The sequence below is a fragment of the Peromyscus californicus genome, unplaced genomic scaffold, assembly GCF_007827085.1.
Source record: "Peromyscus californicus insignis strain IS unplaced genomic scaffold, ASM782708v3 Scaffold_22__1_contigs__length_63687245, whole genome shotgun sequence".
NCBI lineage: Eukaryota > Metazoa > Chordata > Mammalia > Rodentia > Cricetidae > Peromyscus > Peromyscus californicus.
In genome coordinates, this window is record NW_026294525.1 from 16879320 (window position 1) to 16900138 (window position 20819).

Here is a 20819-nt window from a genome sequence, read left to right on the forward strand (position 1 = left end):
GTGAAGAGACACGATGACCATGGCAACTCTTAGAAAGGAAACATTTAATTTAATTGAGCTGGTTTACAGGGTCAGAGGTTTAGTTCATTATTGTCTTGGCGGGAAACATGGCAGGAAATTTGGCGGCACACAGGCAGACATGGTGCTGGAGAAGGAGCCAAGAGTTCTACATCTGCATCATCTGCAGGCAGAAGGAAAAGAGAGAGCCACTGGGCCTGGCTTGAGCTTCTCAAATTTCAAAGCCCATCCCCAGGGACACACTTCCTCCATTGTGGTCACACCTACTCCAATAAGGCCACATGTCCTAATTCTTTAAAATAATACCACTTTTTATGAGCCGATGGTGGCCATTTTCATTCAAACTACCATATCAAGATTTTTAGAAAAAGAAAAAAAGGACTGTGTACTGCTTTTGCAGAGGACCCAAGTTCAATTCCCAGCACCCATGTCAGGTGGCTCACAAGTCCAGCTCCAGTAGATTTGATGCCTCTGACCTACAAGGGTATCTCCGTTCAGGTACACAGACACATACATATAATTAAAAATAATAAAAATAGCCAGGAGGTGGTGACGAACACCTTTAATCCCAGCACTCAGGAGGCAGAGACAGGCAGATCTCTGAGTTAGAGGGCAGCTTGGTCTACAGAATGAGTTCTATGGCAGCCAGGGCTATACAGAGAAACTCTGTCTCAAAAAATTAATAATAGTAATAATAATAAATTTAAAAGGTAAGATTAATATAAAAATGAAGTTAAAAAATAAAAAAAGAGACAAGGTCTCTGTAGCCTTGGCTAGCCTCAAACTTGGTATGTACATTATAAGTTCCAGGTCAGCCTGCAGCCTGGATGTCTCAAAAACATTCCTCCCTGCCTTCTCCTTCTCAGAAAAAAAAAAAAAAGAGCAAGAGAACCAGCCCCCGACTCAAGTTGTTTTCTGGCTTACACATGCATGCTATGGCACATGTACATACATAAAATTAATAAAAAGTAATAAACATGTTTTTAAGTAAAACCTCTTGCTGAAATTTTAATTCATAACCTTTGGGTAGTCAATTAATTATTTGGTCAGTTCCCAAGAGTGTTTTGGGTTTTTATTATATTTATGTTATGAATGTTTTACTTGCATGTATGTATGTGGACCCATGTATCTAGTGCCTGTGAAGTTCAAAAGAGGGTATTGGATCCCCTAGAGCTGTAGTTACCATTGTGAGCTGCCCTGTGGGTGGTGATAACTGAACATAGGTCCTCTGTAAGAGCAGCGGGCACTTTTAACCACTGAGCCATCTCTCCAGGCCCAAGAATACATTGTTTTCAACTATAGTCAACGTGTAAGATTGATTTCTTGACTTACTCCTTTTTTACAATTCTTAAACTTGAGTATCATTTAGTAGTATAAATATTCTGAGATAAATTATTTTAAAATGATAGGTTTAAAAAATGACTGTTCTTTCTTTTATAATCATAGGAAACGTGCAACACTCAATTAATCGAAAACAAAGCTGGAAAGGTTCTAAAGAGTCTTTAGTTCCTCAGAGACATGGCCCACCTCTAGGAGAAAATGTGGTCTATCGTTCTGAAAGCCCCAGCTCACAGGCAGATGTAGGAAGACCCCTGTCTGGATCCGGCATTACAGCATTTACTCAAGCTCACCCAAGCAATGGACAGAGAGTGAATCCCCCACCACCACCTCAAGTTAGAAGTGTTACTCCTCCACCACCTCCAAGAGGCCAGACTCCCCCTCCACGAGGCACAACTCCACCTCCCCCCTCATGGGAACCAAATTCTCAGACAAAGCGTTATTCTGGGAGCATGGAATATGTAATCTCCCGAATCTCTCCTGTTCCACCTGGGGCATGGCAGGAGGGCTACCCTCCAGCACCTCTTAACACTTCTCCCATGAATCCTCCTAACCAGGGACAGAGAGGCATTAATTCTGTTCCAGTTGGCAGACAACCAATCATCATGCAAAGTACTAACAAATTTAACTTTCCACCAGGGAGACCTGGAGTTCCGAATGGTGGTGGTCAGACCGATTTTATCATGCACCAAAATGTTGTCCCTGCTGGTGCTATGAATCGGCAGCCACCACCTCCATACCCTCTCACCTCAACTAATGGACAAAGCCCTTCTGCTTTACAAACAGGGGGATCTCCTGCTCCTCCATCCTATGCAAATGGAAATATTCCTCAATCAATGATGGTGCCAAACAGGAACAGTCATAACATGGAGCTTTATAATATTAATGTACCTGGACTACCAACAACTTGGCCCCAGTCGTCTTCTGCTCCTGTCCAATCATCCCCAAGCAGTGGGCATGAAATTCCTACATGGCAACCTAACATACCAGTGAGGTCAAATTCTTTTAATAACCCATTAGGAAGTAGACCAAGTCACTCTGCTAATTCTCAGCCTTCAGCCACTACAGTCACTGCGATCACACCAGCTCCTATTCAGCAGCCTGTGAAAAGCATGCGTGTCTTGAAACCAGAGCTGCAGACTGCTTTAGCCCCTACCCATCCTTCTTGGATGCCGCAGCCAATTCAGACTGTTCAGCCTACCCCTTTTCCTGAGGGTACAGCTTCGAATGTGCCTGTCATTCCACCCGTTGCTGAAGCTCCAAGCTATCAAGGTCCACCACCACCTTATCCAAAACATCTGCTACACCAAAACCCATCTGTCCCTCCATATGAGTCAATAAGTAAACCATGCAAAGATGATCAGCCTAGCTTACCCAAGGACGATGATGATGAGAAAAGTTTGGAAAATGTTGATAGTGGGGATAAAGAAAAGAAACAGATTACAACTTCACCTATCACTGTTAGGAAAAACAAGAAAGATGAAGAACGAAGAGAATCTCGTATTCAGAGTTACTCCCCTCAGGCATTTAAATTCTTTATGGAGCAACACGTGGAAAATGTCCTGAAATCTCATCAGCAGCGTCTGCATCGGAAGAAACAGTTAGAAAATGAAATGATGCGGGTAAAACTTGTAAAAAGATTTTCATACTTGATCTTCTCTTTCCTTGGTATTTTCAAGTATTATGCTCCATTATTCTTGTAGAGAAATATAATGTGTTGCCAATAATTTGAGTAAACTTTGGGAAAGTTTTTGATTGTAGCATTTCAGTGATTTGTTCAGCATTTCCTATAATAAAGTTCTTATGTAAATTTAAAATACATTATTTATAGTATATTGGATATGGAAATTAAAATAAATTAATTTCTAGGTTTTATACATTATTTTACAACATACAGAAGTCAACTAGAAATATCTGGGTTTTCAGTACACATAAAAATCATTGCTGTTTAGCTGAGAATTTGATATTTATTCTTTATATACACATTATTAGAAAATGTCAAAGTCACCAGGTATGGTGACACACACCTTTAATCCCAGCACTCAGGAGGCAGAGGCCTGCATTGCTAGTTCCAAGGCAGCCAAGGCTATGTAGCAAGACTATGTCACACACACACCAGAAAAAAAATAAGTAAAAGAAGGAAGTGTCAAAATCACCTCTTTGCAGTTATTTTCCTCTTCTAATGATGTTGAGGAAAATATGCTGAAATTGTTGAATGCATTTGAGAGATCAGAGTACCGATCACTCGCTTCAGATCCCACATAGATATTGTTGGTAGGTACTATGGTCGAGCCCTCACTATCATGGTTTATCATATGCTCGGAATGCAAAGCTTTAAATTCTCCCTCCTTTTACATCTGCCGCTCAAAGTGTAAGAAGATTATGCTGCTTTTCATGCTGAAAGAGCTCTTAAATGATTACTTCCAAGTCTCACTTTAGTTCAGTAGGACATTTTCTTTTTGGGGGGCTGGGGGCAGGTTTTGAGACAGTTTTTCTGTGCCCTGACTGTCCTGGAACTCACTCTGTAGACCAGGCTGGCCTCGAACTCACAGAGAGCAACCTGCCTCTGCCTTCTGAGTGCTGGGGTTAAAGGCTTGTGTCACCACTGCCCCACCAGTATTTTCTTACTATAAATAATTACGTTAAATGAGAAATACCACAAATTCTTTTATTCACATTGTTCTTAGAATTTCTTACTAAAGTCTATGTATTTTCTTAGTTTATTTTTCCTTTTTCCTCTTCACTTTCACTAATAGCTGACTTAAACTTTCATGGTGTTGGAAGCTTTGCTGACTTCTGTAGCCTCCATTACTGTGTAGGCAAGTAAGATTTTAAGAGAAAGAGTTCTGTACTAAATCTGGCATGCTACCACTCTGAAAAGACTTTGCATGCAAGTGCACATCCTAACAGAAGCATGAGGTTGCTGTATTGAGATTAGTCTTGCATTTCTAAAATTAGCCTCTATTTTTCCAAGTCTTGTCCTTTTAAAAGTTAGTAAATTCTGTATTAGCCAAAGAAACTCCTTGCCTTCTAAGTCCAGGTATTCTGTCGCTGCTTAGAAGCTGAGCTTTGTGTTTATCTGTTTTTTTTTTTTTTTTTGGTTTTGTTTTGTTTTGTTTTTTGTAAGATTTATTTATTTATTATGTATATAGTGTTCTGCTGTACACCAGAAGAGGGCACCAGATCTCATTAAAGATGGTTGTGGGCTACCATGTGGTTGCTGGGAATTGAACTCAGGACCTCTGGAAGAGCAGTCAGTGCTCCTAACTGCTGAGCCATCTCTCTAGTTCCCTATCTGTTTTTGGATAATGCCCTTTATCACAATAATTTTAAAAACTATTTTAGAATATCTGAAAGATTCACTTTTGCATTTTCGCTAATGCTGTCAGAAAGAAAAAGAAAGATTACCATGATTTTTGTCTATTTCTTTAAAAAATTTTTAGTTACATTTTAATTTGTGTGTGTGTGTGTGTGTGTGTGTGTGTGTGTGTGTGTGTGTGTGTGTGTGTGTGTGTGTGTTCGTGCACATGTGTGCACAAGCCTCTGAGAACATGTAGAGGTCAGAGGACAACATGGGCGGGTTGGTTCTACCCACCCTGTGGGTCCTAAGGATCAAGACTTGGCCACGGGTGCCTTTACCTGCTGAGCCATCTGTTTCTGTTTGTTTTTAAGGATGATTGAACCTGGAGTGAAAAAATTTCTCTCTGAGAGAGATAAAATGAGGGGGAAGATATTTGAGGCCTAGACATTCTACAGAAATGATTTGGTGAGGGCAGTCTCGTCCTATAATTTGGGACTGTGCACGGAGAGAGTTGAGAATGCATGTTAACAGACATTTGCTTTATTGTGTATTGGGAAGCTGTTCCGTGAGTGCTCTAGAAGGAAGAGAAGCCTGACTGTTGATACCCTCTTCTACTTGCTCTCCACAGCTGAATGTGCACTCATACTCACCTCATGTATTGTTTACTAGCTTTCAAGCTTGACTTTGATCATTAATTTTTCTCTGAAATACATTCTAGAATTCTAACATGCTTTATTAAAAATCATTATGCATTTAACTTTCAAAATATGCCTGAATTTTTTATTAAGCTATTTCTTACTATTCAATACAATTCCCTATTTAACCTCTAGTTTATTTACCTAGGTTGGATTGTCTCAAGATGCCCAGGATCAAATGAGAAAGATGCTTTGCCAGAAAGAGTCTAACTATATTCGTCTTAAAAGGGCTAAAATGGACAAGTCTATGTTTGTGAAGATAAAGACACTAGGAATAGGAGCGTTTGGTGAAGTCTGTCTAGCGAGAAAAGTCGACACTAAAGCTTTGTATGCAACAAAAACCCTGCGAAAGAAAGACGTTCTACTTCGCAATCAAGTTGCTCACGTTAAAGCCGAGAGAGATATTCTAGCTGAAGCTGACAATGAATGGGTGGTTCGCTTGTATTACTCATTCCAGGATAAGGACAATTTGTACTTTGTGATGGACTACATTCCTGGGGGTGATATGATGAGCCTATTAATTAGAATGGGCATTTTTCCAGAAAATCTGGCACGATTCTACATAGCAGAACTTACCTGTGCAGTTGAAAGTGTTCATAAAATGGGTTTTATTCATAGAGACATTAAACCTGATAACATTTTGATTGACCGAGATGGCCATATTAAATTGACTGACTTTGGTCTGTGCACTGGCTTCCGATGGACACATGATTCCAAGTACTACCAGAGTGGTAAGTGAGCGTGTAAATTCCATTTTAACTCACCATAATACAATTTATTTATGTAGTACAACTTAAGATGGCTTCAACCCTGGTTGAGACCAGTAGACATGGGTTGGTTTTTAATCTCTCTTATTAAATTTAGGTAAATCTCTTATACTTACATCTATAAAGTTAAAGAGTATATAAAGTTTATTTTTAAATATTATTAAAGTTTTTAAAGTAACTATTACAAAATTTTGTCACTTTTGAAAGGTGTCAGTTTTTAATTTTTGACTAAAGCCTCTGTCCACCAAGATACCAGTAGTTGTTAGATGCTCTTAGTAGTTTGTTCCCTTCTTTCCTCCAGAGACATCCATTATTTAGAACTTGAGTCCGTCCTCCACTTTTCTTGGTGGTGCTGCTGCTGCTGTCTCCCAGGCCTCTGCCTGCCAGGCACGTAGTCTACCACTGACCTAGAGCCTCACCATTTTGTACTTTTCATTCAGAAACAAGATCTCACTAGGTTGCCCAGACTTCAGTGGAACTTATACGTGGTAGCTCAGGAAAGCCTTCAGCTTGGGATCCTTCAACCTTCAGCTTCTTATGTACTGGGATTATCGGCCCACACTGCTAGGCCTGAACACCATATTCTATAGATACATTCTATACATTGTGTATTATATTCATCAACAATATATTACTTCATTTTTCCTACTATTGAAACTTTTTAATCATTCTATATGTATTTTTGTGTCTCTTTTTTCTTTTTGTTTACTTCTTTTGTTTTTGAGATTTCTCCATGTTACTGAATATATTTGTTTTCACAAATATACTTCTCCATGTTACTGAATATATTTTTCACTGCTATTTAGAGTTCTATATATGAGTGTCCCACAATCTATTTAACCCTAAACACATGCACATGATTCTATTTAATCATGTGACACTGTGAGGCCGAATGAAGATATGAGACTTAGGTGAAGTAGCTTGTCCAAGGTCAGACAGAAATTAAGTGTAAGGGCTAGGCTTTGAACCCAGATTTGTCTGATTACAGGGCCATGTTATTTCTACCACACTGCCTCACCAAGAGCCCTTCAAGCGCTAATGGAAGTGTAAGTTCATCTAATGTTTGTTGAATACTTACTATCTCCAAGGTGCTTTACATATATTCTAATTTAGTGCTTATAGCATCTTCTAAGGTAAGTGTTAGCCTTTGGGGTATCTGAACACAAACAGATGGATTTCTTCCTTGTCTATTTATTTAATTTTGAGGCAGGGTTTCACTATATAGCACAGGCCAGTCTCCCCCAACCCCACCCCCCAGAAGGGGGTTTCTCTGTGTAACAGCTCTGGCTTGCTTTGTAAACCAGACTGGCCTTGAATCCACAGAGATCCGCCTGGCACACAGGCCAGTCTTGAACTCCAAACTCACAGTTCTCCTGCCTCAGCTTCCCAGGTTCAGGGATTATAGGCATGTTCTTGTATAGCAGCACACTGAGTGGCTGGAATTAAGGGTCTCCCACATTTAACTTTATTACCTTTGACTCGCCTAAAAAGTATAATTCCTAGGCTCTGGTTCAGACTTGATTAAAAAATGTTCTCTGGAAATTGGGAACTATATTTTAATGAAATTTCCCAGGTGATTATTACAGTTAGGTTAATTGCAGTACTGTAAGTAGTTTTCAATACCCTATAAATGTTCATGATTTCACGTCTCTCTAGAAATGGCCTCTCTGTTTCCACATGGATTTCAGATAGCTGTTGAAATTTAGCAGAGAATGCCACAGCTGTCAGCTTAATCCCACCCTCAGCTCTGGAACACTGTGGCACTGGCACCTGCCCAGGTGGCTGAGTCCCTCTGCAGCTGCATCCTTAGCCTGCTCAGCCAGGCTTCTGCAGTCACCTGGCTGGCCTCTCTTCCTGTTGTCCTGCAGTCTGCTCTCCAGAGCACAGCTGCAGCGTTCCTCCTGTTGCAGCCCCACAGGCTGTGGGAGCTGCTTTCTCTAATCTCATCAGGTCGTTTTGTTCTCTTACTTCAGACTCTCCCATATCTTTTCACTGTAACGGTGTGTTGCCCTCGCATCTCTCCCTTAGTGACTCTCCTGGCCTGCCGTCTGTTGCTGTTTCTTTGTGGAAAGCCTTGTCCTGACTCTCATAGGACTGAGGTCTTAACCATTTCTATTTTAGCAATGTGACTTTCTCATTGTTTTCCCTTGCGTCTCACTTGTGTCCTCTCCTCTGTTGTCTTTACCTATAGAGACTGTCCTATAGTCAGCGTGTCTTCTTTCCTGTGTTCTCTAGACTGGTCTTGAATACCTGGGTTCAAGTAATCTTCCTGCCTCTGCTTTCTGTGTAGCTGGGACTGCAGATCCATGCCATTCCTTTTGTGTGTGTGTGGTGCTTGGGACTGGCACCCAGAGCCTCTTCCATGCTTACCATGTGCTCTCCCTGAGACAACCACCAAGTACACCCTCAGTACCATCATCATCATCATCATCATTTTTTTCTTTCATGTGTATGTGGGCAGATGTGTGTACAGTTCATGTGGTTATATGCACATGTAGGGGCATGGGTCAGTGTAAGGTGTCTTCCTTGATTACTATCGTTTAATTTTTACATTTATGTTTATATATTATATGTGTCTGTGGGCACAGTGTGTACATGCCATGATGTTTAAAGATCAGAGGACAACTTGTGGGACTTGGTTCTATCCTTCTACCATGTAGGTTCCAGTGATCCAGATCAGGTCATCAGGCTTAGTGGCAAGCTCCTTTACCATCTGAGGCATCTCAACAGCCCCTCCATTTTATTTTATCTTATTTTTTTTAATAATCCTGTTTTTGAGACAAAGTTTCTTACTGTACCTGGAGCTCATGGATTTGGATAGGCTGGCTGGTCAGTCATTAGTTCCAGGGACCCACCTGTCTCTGCCTTCCCAGGGGTAGGGTTGTAGCACCTATCTTTTACAGGGGTGTTAGGGATCCAAAGTTAGGTCCTTAAGCTTGTACAGCTGTCACTTTACCAACTGAGCGGACACCCCCCCCCCTTTAATTTTTTTAATTCTTGGTTTAAAAACAACAACAAACACCCAAACCAGCCCCTTATTTTGTGTATGTGGAAGTCGGAGGTCTTGCTGGAGTTGCTTCTCCCCTTCACATAGTTCTTGGGGGTTAAACTCAGGTCATGAGGACTGGCTGTCTTGCTGGGTCCTCTTCTGGTTTTGAGACAAGCTCTGTTGTCCTGGAACTCACTGTGTAGACCAGGCTGGCCTTGAACTCACAGAGGCCTCCCAAGTGCTGGGATTAAAGTCTTGCTACCTAGCAAGTTTAAGGCCAGTCTGGGTTACAATGAGACACTGTCTGAAAAAGAAAAAAAAGAAAGAAAGAAAGGAGGCTGGAGACAAGGGTGCCTGCTCTTGCCGGGACCTGAGTTCAGTTTCCAGAAGCCATGCGAGCTGGATCACAGCTGCCTGTATCATCTCCAGCTCCGAGCAGACCTGACAGGGCCGGGTTCTGTACTTGCCGTGTGCGCATGCCCACCTGAGTACACATAATGAACACATTTTAAAAAGAAGAATAATTAAAAGGGGCCAGCAAAGCTGTGGTGGGATTACAGGTCTATCCTACCAATCCAAGTCATTGCCGTTCTGGCCATGGAGCCCAGGGCTCGGCAAGCACCCTGACAGCTGAGATGCACCTCAACCCTTATTATCACTGTGTTTCGTATATGTGTGTATGTCGGTTGTGCTTCTCCCCTGCCAGAGTGGGAGCTGAGTGAAGAATCTTATTTATTGTCTTTTGTTGAATGAATGAAATTGATCAGATGCATTTAAAAATACCCTCAGAAAAATAACAGAATAGTTTGAATGAGGTGATACTGTCTCCTACCTACTCATGACTTACACTGTTATCATTTAATGTTGAGTAAATTATTGAGTCTTCAATGTTTCTTAGTTTACATCTTCTCCTGTGGATATCTCAGCAAACAGGCCCTCGTCAGTAATAGTAATGCTGCCATTGACTTGGCATCTTTTGTGCATTAATTTATTACAGGGAAAGTGTTCTCTCTTTTTTTTTTTTTTTTCTTCCGAGACAGGGTTTCTCTGTGTAGTTTTGGAGCCTGTCCTGGAGCTCGCTCTGTAGACCAGGCTGGTCTCGAACTCACAGAGATCCACCTGGCTCTGCCTCCTGAGTGCTGGAACTAAAGGTGTGCACCAACCACCACCCGGCCAGGGAAAGTATTATTAGCTCTTAATCATGATATCAGAGGTTAAACAGATTGAGGTTTACTTTTGTCCTTGCTGCTTTCATTTAATTTTTTCCTTTTTATTGTACAGGGGATCATCCACGGCAAGATAGCATGGATTTCAGTAATGAATGGGGAGATCCCTCCAACTGTCGGTGTGGAGACAGACTAAAGCCACTAGAACGGAGAGCTGCACGCCAGCACCAGCGATGTCTCGCACATTCTTTGGTTGGGACTCCCAATTATATTGCACCTGAAGTACTACTACGAACAGGTAAAGCATTTATTTGTCTCCTAAATAATTTCAGTAGTCATTGAGATCAGCCAAATTTACGCTAGCATATACTTTCTTTCTTTTCAGGTTTAAGATAAAAGGGTTGATTTTATACTATAAATTGTTGACTTAATGCTAATGTTGTTTGTATTCTGAGCATTTTTAAAAGTGTTCTTGTGAATAACTATATAATTTTGGTACCCTTAGGATATACACAGTTGTGTGATTGGTGGAGTGTTGGTGTTATTCTTTTTGAAATGTTGGTGGGACAACCTCCTTTCTTGGCACAAACACCATTAGAAACACAAATGAAGGTAAGCTATAGGACCTACACAAAAAAATCATCAGCTCTTACACCATAGATCTTTATATGTGCTGTAGTACTCATATATCTTGTCCAAAACACTTGAGGAAGAAATATTTCACATTCTGTCAGATTTTGTTTGAGACAGGGTCTTGATATGTAGCCCTGAGTTGGCCTAGAATTTGCCATGTAGACCAACTGGCCTCAGATATCTGCCTCTGCATATACACACTGAGATTTCATAGGAATAGATCACAGGTTTAAACATGAAATTCATTTATATGTCAAACAGCCTGAAGGTAATTTTATATAATAGTTTAGTGTACCTTTATTTCTTTATGGTTCTGGTTTTTTGTTGTTGTTGTTGTTTGTTTGTTTTTGTTTTTGTTTTCCAAGACAGGGTTTCCCTGTGTAGCTTTGGAGATTGTCTTGGAACTCACTCTGTAGACCAAGCTGGCCTCGAACTCACAGAGATCCACCTGGCTCTGCCTCCCGAATGCTGGAATTAAAGGTGTGCGCCACTACCACCTGGTCTGTTTTGGGTTTTTTTGTTTTTGTTTGTTTGTTTTTGGAGTGGTAGGATTTAAGCCCAGGACCTCTGATAGGCTAGACTAGTGCTCTTCCACTGAGTTGGATCCCCAGCTCCTTGTGAATGCCTTTTGAGTGCAATCAACACAGGTCGGGGTAGAGCTTTCTACTTATAACATCATATCAACACTAAGAGTTTTTGTGTTTTTATTTTAATTTATTTTATTAAATAATTTATTTAACGCTGGGCAGTGGTAGCGCACGCCTTTAATCCCAGCACTCGGGAGGCAGAGCCAGGCGGATCTCTGTGAGTTCGAGGCCAGCCTGGGCTACCAAGTGAGTTCCAGGAAAGGCGCAAAACCACACAGAGAAACCCTGTCTCGAAAAAACCAAAAAAAAAAAAATAATAATAATAATAATTTATTTAACTTTATCTTATGTGCATTGATATAAAGGTGTTAGATTCTTGTAGTTACAGTTGTAGCTGCCATGTGGTTGCTGGGAATTGGACTCCAGTCTTCTGGAAGAACAGCCAGTACTCTTAACCACTGAACCATCTCTCCAGCCCTCAAAATGTTGTGTTTTAAAGTATTTGAGATTTTGAATTTTTTGAATTAGGAATGGTCAACCTATTTAAACTTAGCATGGTGGTACACACCTTTAATCTCAACACTTGGGAAGCAGAGGTAGATCTCTGTGAGTTCCAGGTCAGCTTGGTTTATATAGTGCCTTAGTTAGGGTTTCTGTTGCTGTGAAGAGACACCATCACCAAAGCAACTCTTGTAAAAAGGAAGATGTTTAATTGGGGGCTGGCTTACAGTTTAGAGGTTTAGTCCATTATCTTCATGGTGGGAAACATGGCAGAATGCACGCAGACATGGTGCTGGAGAGAGGCTGAGAGTTCTACATCTTGATCCAAAGGCAGCAGGAAGAGACTGAGACACTAGGCTTGACTTGAGCTTCTGAGACCTCAAAGCCCACTCCCAGTGACATACTTTCTTCAACAATACCACACCTACTCCAACAAGGCCACACCTCCCAATAGTGCCAGTCCCTATGAGTCTATGGGACCGTTTTCATTCAGAGTATCATACATAGCAAGTTTCAGGATAGCCAAGGCTACTTAGAGAGACCTTTTATCAAAGATAAAACAAACAGCCAGGTGTTAGTGGCACCCTTCTTTAATCCCAGCACTGGGAGTCAGAGGCAGGCGGATCTGTGTGATTTCAAGGTCGGCCTGGTCTACAGAGTGAGTTCTAGGACAGCCAGTGCTACATACAGAAACCCTGTCTCGAAAAACAAAGACAATAATACTCAAACAAAACAAAACAAACAACCTTACTGTGAGTCTTCTCAACAGGTGAGGATAGGAGAAAGTGTATTTTCTAGCAGTGATTTATTATAAAAGGTAAAATATCATGAAAATTATTTAGAAAAACAAGTAGTCCAGTAAGATATTTGATATAAAACTTGGGACAATTGTTGATTTTCATCTCTCCCTTCCTAACTTTTAAAAACTCTTCTCTAAAGGTTATCAACTGGCAAACTTCTCTTCACATTCCCCCTCAAGCTAAGCTGAGTCCTGAAGCCTCTGACCTCATCATCAAACTCTGCCGAGGACCAGAAGATCGCCTAGGCAAGAATGGTGCTGACGAAATAAAGGCTCACCCATTCTTTAAAACCATTGATTTCTCCAGTGATCTGAGACAGCAGTCTGCTTCCTATATCCCCAAAATCACACACCCAACAGATACGTCCAATTTTGACCCTGTTGATCCTGATAAGTTGTGGAGTGATGATAATGAGGAAGAAAATATCAATGACACTCTGAATGGCTGGTATAAAAACGGAAAGCACCCCGAACATGCTTTCTATGAGTTTACCTTTCGGAGGTTTTTTGATGACAATGGCTACCCATACAATTATCCAAAGCCTATTGAATATGAATACATTAATTCACAAGGCTCTGAGCAACAGTCTGATGAAGATGATCAACACGCAGGCTCAGATGTAAAAAACCATGATCTAGTATATGTTTAATAGACTAGGAGATAATTGTAAGAATTTGCAGAAAGACCTGAAATGCAGGGGTTTTTTAGGTTTTGAGAAGATTATGCAAATGTGACAGAGTTTGTGTGCTCTGTGTACAATATTTTATTTTCCTAAATTATGGGAAATTGTTTTAAAATGTTAATTTATTCCACCCTTTTAATTCAATAATTTAGAGTAAATTGTTATAAGGAAAGTAAATTATGAGCTGAGTATTATAGTCAGTTCTTGGTACTTTGTTATAAGGAAAGTAAATTATGAGCTGAGTATTATAGTCAGTTCTTGGTACTTAAAGTACTTAAAAAATACTGCTCTGTCTAAAAAGAGAAGCCTGGTATCTATTTGTATATATGCTAAATAATTTAAAATTCAAGAGTTTTTGAAAGACAGTTTTATCTTGCTTTAACCAAATATGAAACATATCCATATTTCCCCTGTAACTTTGGTTTTAGTTCACAATAAGCTAAATAAATTAAGCTATCATTTCAGAAGGTGTACCTAGGCTAATGCTAATCTGGAAGTCATATCCTGGAATCACAAATACAGAGCAGAAAAAAATGAGTTCACTAGAAATAATGCAGTTTACCCCTTCCCTCCACGAAAGTCTTTAACCTAGCATTTCCTCTCAGTTACGGACTTTAAAAGAAGTCAGGGCACTACTAGTTTTGTTTCCATATTGGTATTAATGCTGCTTCCAGTTTTAAAAGGGAACAAAGTTGCCATAAATCAAATTTTCAGATACTGAAAACTAAGATCTGTAATATTTTTATCTTAAAATTAGAAGAAAAATTTCCATCTCCTAATCAAAGAAATTAGTTTCAGTTTGTAAAACGTTGATTAGAGTTTATTTGTATGGACTCACTAAGAAAGTACTTTCACAGGGGCTGGGGATATAACTTAGTGGTAGAGCACTTGCCTAACATACACAAAGCCCTGGGTTCAATCCCCAGCACTGCTGTCCCCCAGACATACCTTTGCTGTACAGCGACTAATCTTGATGTGTCGTCAATGCTGTAGATTTCCTCTTTCAGAACAGTGCTACAATGCAAGTCACTGGCACAGGAAAATGTTTCTATTGGCACTATTATACCTAAGAGTAGATTAATTGGTTAAAAAAGAATTATTAACTCCTAATTGGGATGACCATTCCTAATTAGAAGAAGATACATAGTGGTTTAGAAATTGAAGACTTCCTAATTTATTTAAGATTAATGTGCCTATTTATATAATGTTTAGGTTCTAAGGAAGAATTGTGGCTTCATAACAAAATGCATAGTAACATCTTTTAGAAAGAATTGGGCTGTATTCTGACCCTAGTAAAGTTTGTATATTATTTCCTTTTCTTTAAGTTTACTGACATGAATTGCTTTATCAGACTCAATGTGGATAGGAATGATATTTACCTATCTAGCTTTCTTGTAAAAGATAATTTGTTTGAAACCATGTGTATAATAAAATTAAAGTCAAAGTTATTTGGTTGAATTGAGGAAAGAAAAAATTATTAGGTTATTAGCTTACACTTTCATGTCCAGTTTAGAACCTGTTGCAGTGTAAGTGTGAGCCTTTGGGGTCCCTGGTTCTTTTGAAATGGAGGCTTTGTGAACTCTAGCCCTAGTGAAAAAGTGCATATCAACACGTACACAGAAAGTGTTGCATGCACTTCCAGGGGTCCCTGGATATGATTAAAAAAAAAAAAAAATCCTTAGACAACAGATTAAAGACCTACATCCTGTAAGTAAATTGCTACATTAAACTGAAAACTCTTAATTTATTGCACAGTCCTCAGATGAGCACATTTTGTAAAAACAATGATGATCTGTCATTGGAAAGGTTTCTAGAGCACGATGTGATGACCCTGTGAATGCTGGCACAGCACTGACATGTTCTAAACACTGTTTTTGAGGGCACTGAAATGTCTGGTGGTGTTGTAAGAGAATGTGCTATCATGAAACAGTCTTTAAATCATGGGCATTGGAATAATCTGTAAACTCCTATGCAAAACATACTTATTCAAGAATTTTTTCTTGGTTCCCACATTTGTAAGACAGCCCTTTTGTTCTTTGGGCTTTCTCACTCAGATTTACATTTTCATTTAGTGGTTTTACTTATGGATTATGGTGCAATACAGTAGAAAATCAACTTCATCATGTTCATACTGCAGGAAAACAAAGGTGCTGTCTTTCCCCTTCCATGACCATGTTTCCTCAGAATATAAAGACCACAAATCCTGTGTCCTTCTGAACGTCTCTGACAGTATAAGCGTCTAATGTTTGCTGGAGGTAGTATACAAGCATTGGTATCTGTGATTTTAGTATTTTATCCACAGTTTTAATATTTTGGATACTCATATTGGCTATTTTATTCCCTGACTACATCCAGTTTTTCCAGTCTAGAAGCTGGTGCTTTCTGAGCAGCAATGAGAACAGTATAAAACCTGGACACTCTCAACTGCAGTGAGGTGAAGACGCTGTTCTCCATGCTGTCCCAGAAAACTGGCTGTCTCTGTACTTGCCCCTTTAATGTGGATCAATAGTATTTATAAAATGCGTTCTATAATTATGTATTGTACATACTGTTGTGTATTCAGTGACGTCCTGAGGCAGGCCCTGTTGCTGTATCTGACCTACCTTCCTATTTGTAATAGAAACTATAGAATGTATGACTAAGAAGTCACTTTGAGATTGACTTTTTAAAAAAGTTATTTCCTTCTGCTGTTGAGAAGTGCAAAACTGTGAGTGGAAATGTTTTATTCTGACTTAATAATATGTTAGAAATTAGAAACACAGTGGGAGGAGTTTTAGATATGCTGCTGCTGTCACCCAAGGTACTTTAGAAATTTTTCTTTAATAGACAAAATATCCCTTTGATATTTAAAGTGAAACAGTCTGTTTTTTAATCTAAAATAAAACGTAATTTGGGTCAACATTGATATATTTATAAAGTGCCTTAGTATATTCCTTTGTGGAGGGCACTTCCCAGTTTACTTTTATATTGTATTATGTATATAAGTATTTTGTATTAAAGTGGAATCAATGGCAACACTACCATTTTATAAATAATTCTTTGCTAGAAAAAAGAATTACAGCTTTGCAATATAACAACGGTTTTGCATATTTCTGAATGTAATAGAACAAATAATCAGTCTGAATGAATCTATTTGTATTTTCCCAATCATTTCCACTAGTGTAACATTTGCTGGGATAATAAAAAAAAAAAAGCAAAATTCAAGTCTTTCAATTATGTGTGGAAGCTAAATCATGTTCATTTTCTCTTATATTTTATTGTGTGTTGGGGGCGTGGATGCACACATGGAGGGCAGAAGACAAGAAGTTTCAGGAGTCAGTTCTCTTGACATGTAGGTGCTGAGATCTAACCTGTGTCTTCAGGCGTGGTGGTGAGCGCCTTTACCCACTACCCGCTAAGCAGTCTTCAGGCGTGGTGGTGAGCGCCTTTACCCACTACCCGCTAAGCAATCTTGCCAGCCCTGCTTCCTTTCCCTTCTCTTTTCCTTTCCTTTCTCTTCTTTAACATTTGTGTGTTGTGTGTATGCGCAGGCCACAGCACTCACGTGGCGGTCAGAGGACTTGCTGAGCTCAGCTCCCTCCTCCAGCCATGTGCTTCCTGAGGACTGAATTGGTTGTCAGGCTTGGGGGCAAGGGCCCTTCCTGCTGAGCTGTTTCACCATCCCGATCTTTAATGTTTTAAATTTTTTTAGAGCTTTTTTATGTTTATATAATTTTAAATTTTTTGAAATTGCAATCTATCATTTCTCCTTTTCCTTCCTCTAACCCTCCAATGTTCAGGGGTGCCCTGAGAGGCCAGAAAAGGGTGTTGGGTCCCCTGGAGCTGGAGTTACAAGTGGTTTTTGAGCCGCCTGATTACAGGTGCTGGGAACTCAACTCCAGTCCTCTGAAACAGCAGCAAATGCTTTTAACCTCTGACCCAGTTTCCAGCCTGGTAATTCCATTTAAATTTTTTTTTCCGTTCTTTTTGGTGTTTTGAGACAAATTCTCATGCAACTCAGGCTGGTCTGGAACTTATATACCTCAGAATGGCTTTGAACTTCTGATCTTCGTGTTTCCACCTACTGAGTGCTAGTATTACAGACTTTTGCCACCTCACCCAGATCCTAAAACTTTTTCCTAATTAAACTCTACCTTTAGTATCATTTAAATACATTTTAAGATTTTTAAATGTGAAAGTATAATTCTTTATCACAGGAAATACTAATCAGATTCTTAGATGTTCTCTCAAATCAGCTGAACATGATACATTTCAGTTGTTACCATTATTGATGTTTTCTTTTGTCCACTAGTTTATACCCCTTCATGAATTAGTATTTGATATGCATGAGGCCAAATTCATCTGATTGGCCCAAATGCAATATTCCTGATTGGTGTTAGTACTTTGTGGGCCCATCATACTTCACATTGTGAAGATACTTTCCTTTGGTGACACTCTCTTTCTCCTATCTGTCAATATCTGAAAGGGTGAGAGAAGTTGCCAGGTTATTTGAGGCATGCCCCCAGTATCCAGTGTTTCGTCATTCTTTCTGATACCCAGATATCCTCAACATCTTCGTGGATTCACAATCTGGGTGTAACTCTAGAATGTTTCTACTGGGGAGGGTTTGGTTTGCTCAACAGGAATAAGAAGATCCTCTGTGCTAGGTTTTGAATGAAGCTGGGGGTTCAAGAGAACACTGAGATAGACTCCTGGGGATAAAGGAGTTTATTGGAGTTAGGCCATGGACAGATGGGGAGAAGCATGGCATGGAAGTCCAGGAAGAGTTTAGGCCTCCATACCACAGACAGCATGATGTCTCCAAAGAAAATGGAGCCTCCTGTATGTTTTGAGGGTCAGAGAAGTTCACAACAAGAGCCTGAAGCCAGGCTCTGATTCTCAGGTAGTCAGGGAAGAAGCTGTGGGTACTGATGTAACAGTACTTGAATGTAGTACTTGGTGCAGCAAGTCTGCTAGCCCTGGGCTTATTGAGTGTCAGGAGGGTGCCTGCCAGTATCTCTGAGAGGAGGTCTGAGCTGGATTCTAATACACTCATGAGTGACTCAATCTTAGGCCAATAATGACAGAGGCTCTTCTTGTTCCCAGTATTTGGCTTTTACAGATAGCCTCTGCTATCACACTACAAGCTCTGTTTTTACATATTTGTGACATGTGGCCACCATTATGTGAGCAGATTTTACACACTAAGTTTGAAATTCACTACTCTCTACGTGCTGTTCCCCTCTTCCCACAGGGTGAAGCATGGACAAAATGGTGAGTTTACTTTAACCATAAAAACCATGAAATCACCAAGGAGTAGAATGAAATGAACAAAAGCCTAAGAAATAGTGTGAAATAGTGTTGTCTACTGGGAGCTGATCAACTTTTATATGAGAGATAACATACATATTCCATTCCAGCCACACTGTAGCTAATAAAGCACGTAATGTGTATACTCTAGTTTGCAGAGCAATTTAAGAAGAACATTTTGTACTCTGGCTCCCTCCCATGCATTTCATCATAAATTATTTTTATCTCATTTTCTCTAATTCATTATCTTCATCCTCATTGTTACTAAGATGACTGAGGCCCTTGTCTTACTGTTCTATTGCTGTGAAGGGACACCATGACAAGACAACTATTAGAAAAAAAGCATTTAATTGGGTCTTGCTTACAGTTTCAGAGGGTTAGTCCATGTCTATCATGGAAGGAAGGTGGCAGGCAAGTAGGCATGGTGCTGGGTCAGTAGCTAAGAGCTTACATCCTGATCCACAGGCAGGAGGCAAAGGAGAGACTGAGCCTGGCATGGGCTTTTGAAACCCCAAAGTCCACCTCCTGTGACATACCTCCTCCAACATAGCCACACCTTCTAGTCCTTCCCAAACAATCCACCAACTGGAAGCAAACATTCAAATGTATGAGACTATGGGGGCCATTCTCAGTTAAACCACCACAGCCCTTATCAGCCTTTATTTTGTTTTTCTTTTTGAAAGATAGCAGCTTATGAAGTGGTGCAGGCTGGTTGAAAACTTGTAATACTGCTGCCTCAGCCTCCTGAATGCTGAGATTAGGCACGTTCCACCAGCTCACAGCCAGCTCCTGAGTCACTAACAACCACCTCAAGCGAGTCTGACTTCACTCTAGCCCTTCAAGTTTATAACCCACATGGCCTGCGTAAGAGATTACTCCAGATCTTTGTCTCTGGTTATCACCACATCAGCTCCTAATAGATCCATCTGTTATGCATGATAGTTATAAACTCCATGGGGGAAAACCTACCTGAAGATGCTGGGTCAGAACCAAGACCAGCAGATTCTGCAGGCCAGCTGCCACTTAGAGGAAATGAATGGCACACGATGAGTGGCCATTCGGATGACATCTTCACCTGTAAAAGTTTTTTTTTTTTTAAGACAGTCATTCTATTTGGCCTATGTTTGCCTAAACTCAGTTCTCCTGCCTCAGTTGCAGAAGTGCTAGGAGTACAAGCATGCACCACCATGCCTGACTTCTGGCTGATTCTTGAAGCACATACATGTACAGGGAGAACCCAACTATCCCATTTAAGAACAAAAGGGATGAACTGGCAGTTGAGGTGCTGCCCAGGACAGAAAGGGCCAGGCCAAGTCAATTTCTTGCTTTATCAAAGAAAAATAACATCTCTGCAACATAACATTTCCAACTCCTATGGTATAACCTAAACTTACTTGACAAATACAGGAATATAAAACACGACTTCCTGAGGAGAAACAATCAGTGAGCTTGACTGACATCTAGAGTTGGTAGGCAATAAAACCATGCTTATAGCCAGGCGGTGGTGGCGCACGCCTTTAATCCCAGCACTCGGGAGGCAGAGGCAGGTGGATCTTTGTGAGTATGAGGCCAGCCTGGTCTACAGAGCGAGATCCAGGAAAAGGCGCAAAGCTACACAGAGAAACCCTGTCTCAAAAAACCAAAAAAAAAAAAAAAAAACCAAAACATGCTTATAACTATGCAGTACAAGAATTTTATTCATTTGTTCTTTCTTGTACAATTATAATGCAAAGAAAAAGTAAAGCAAAATCTAAGTAGTTATTAAACTTTGCTGATGCACCTCTCTGCTCTGTAGAATAATAGTGCATCAAAGTGAAGAAATAAACCAGCACTTAGGAGGCAGAGGCGGGAGGATCTCTCTGAGTTTGAGGCTAGCCTGGTCTAAAAAGTGAGTTCCAAATCAGCAAGGGCTGTTTATTTCTTTTTTAATTTTAAAAGAAATTTAGTCATAAATTTACCAAATTTATAATCCCAGCACTTGGGAGGCAGAGCCACAGGGATCTCTGTGAGTTTGAGGCCAGCCTGGTCTACAGAATGAGATCCAGGACAGGCA

The 20819-nt window shown here is 40.2% G+C and overlaps 1 protein-coding gene across 3 annotated transcripts in view; it reads left to right on the forward strand.

Annotated features, from left to right (window-relative positions):
• Window positions 1-15194, forward strand: part of Lats1 (large tumor suppressor kinase 1) — a 35744-nt gene extending 20550 nt beyond the window's left edge. For 2 of the 3 annotated variants that reach the window (XM_052750979.1, XM_052750980.1), the window contains exons 4-8: window positions 1465-2978; window positions 5501-6083; window positions 10390-10572; window positions 10780-10886; window positions 12935-15194. In XM_052750979.1, the coding sequence (XP_052606939.1) occupies window positions 1465-2978; window positions 5501-6083; window positions 10390-10572; window positions 10780-10886; window positions 12935-13444 (2897 nt within the window). In that variant the 3' untranslated portion in view covers window positions 13445-15194. Of the gene's footprint in view, window positions 1-1464; window positions 2979-4112; window positions 4176-5500; window positions 6084-10389; window positions 10573-10779; window positions 10887-12934 lie in introns of those variants that run through there. The other variant, XR_008221185.1, reaches the window with a different exon arrangement.
• Window positions 15195-20819: the final 5625 nt, after the last annotated feature.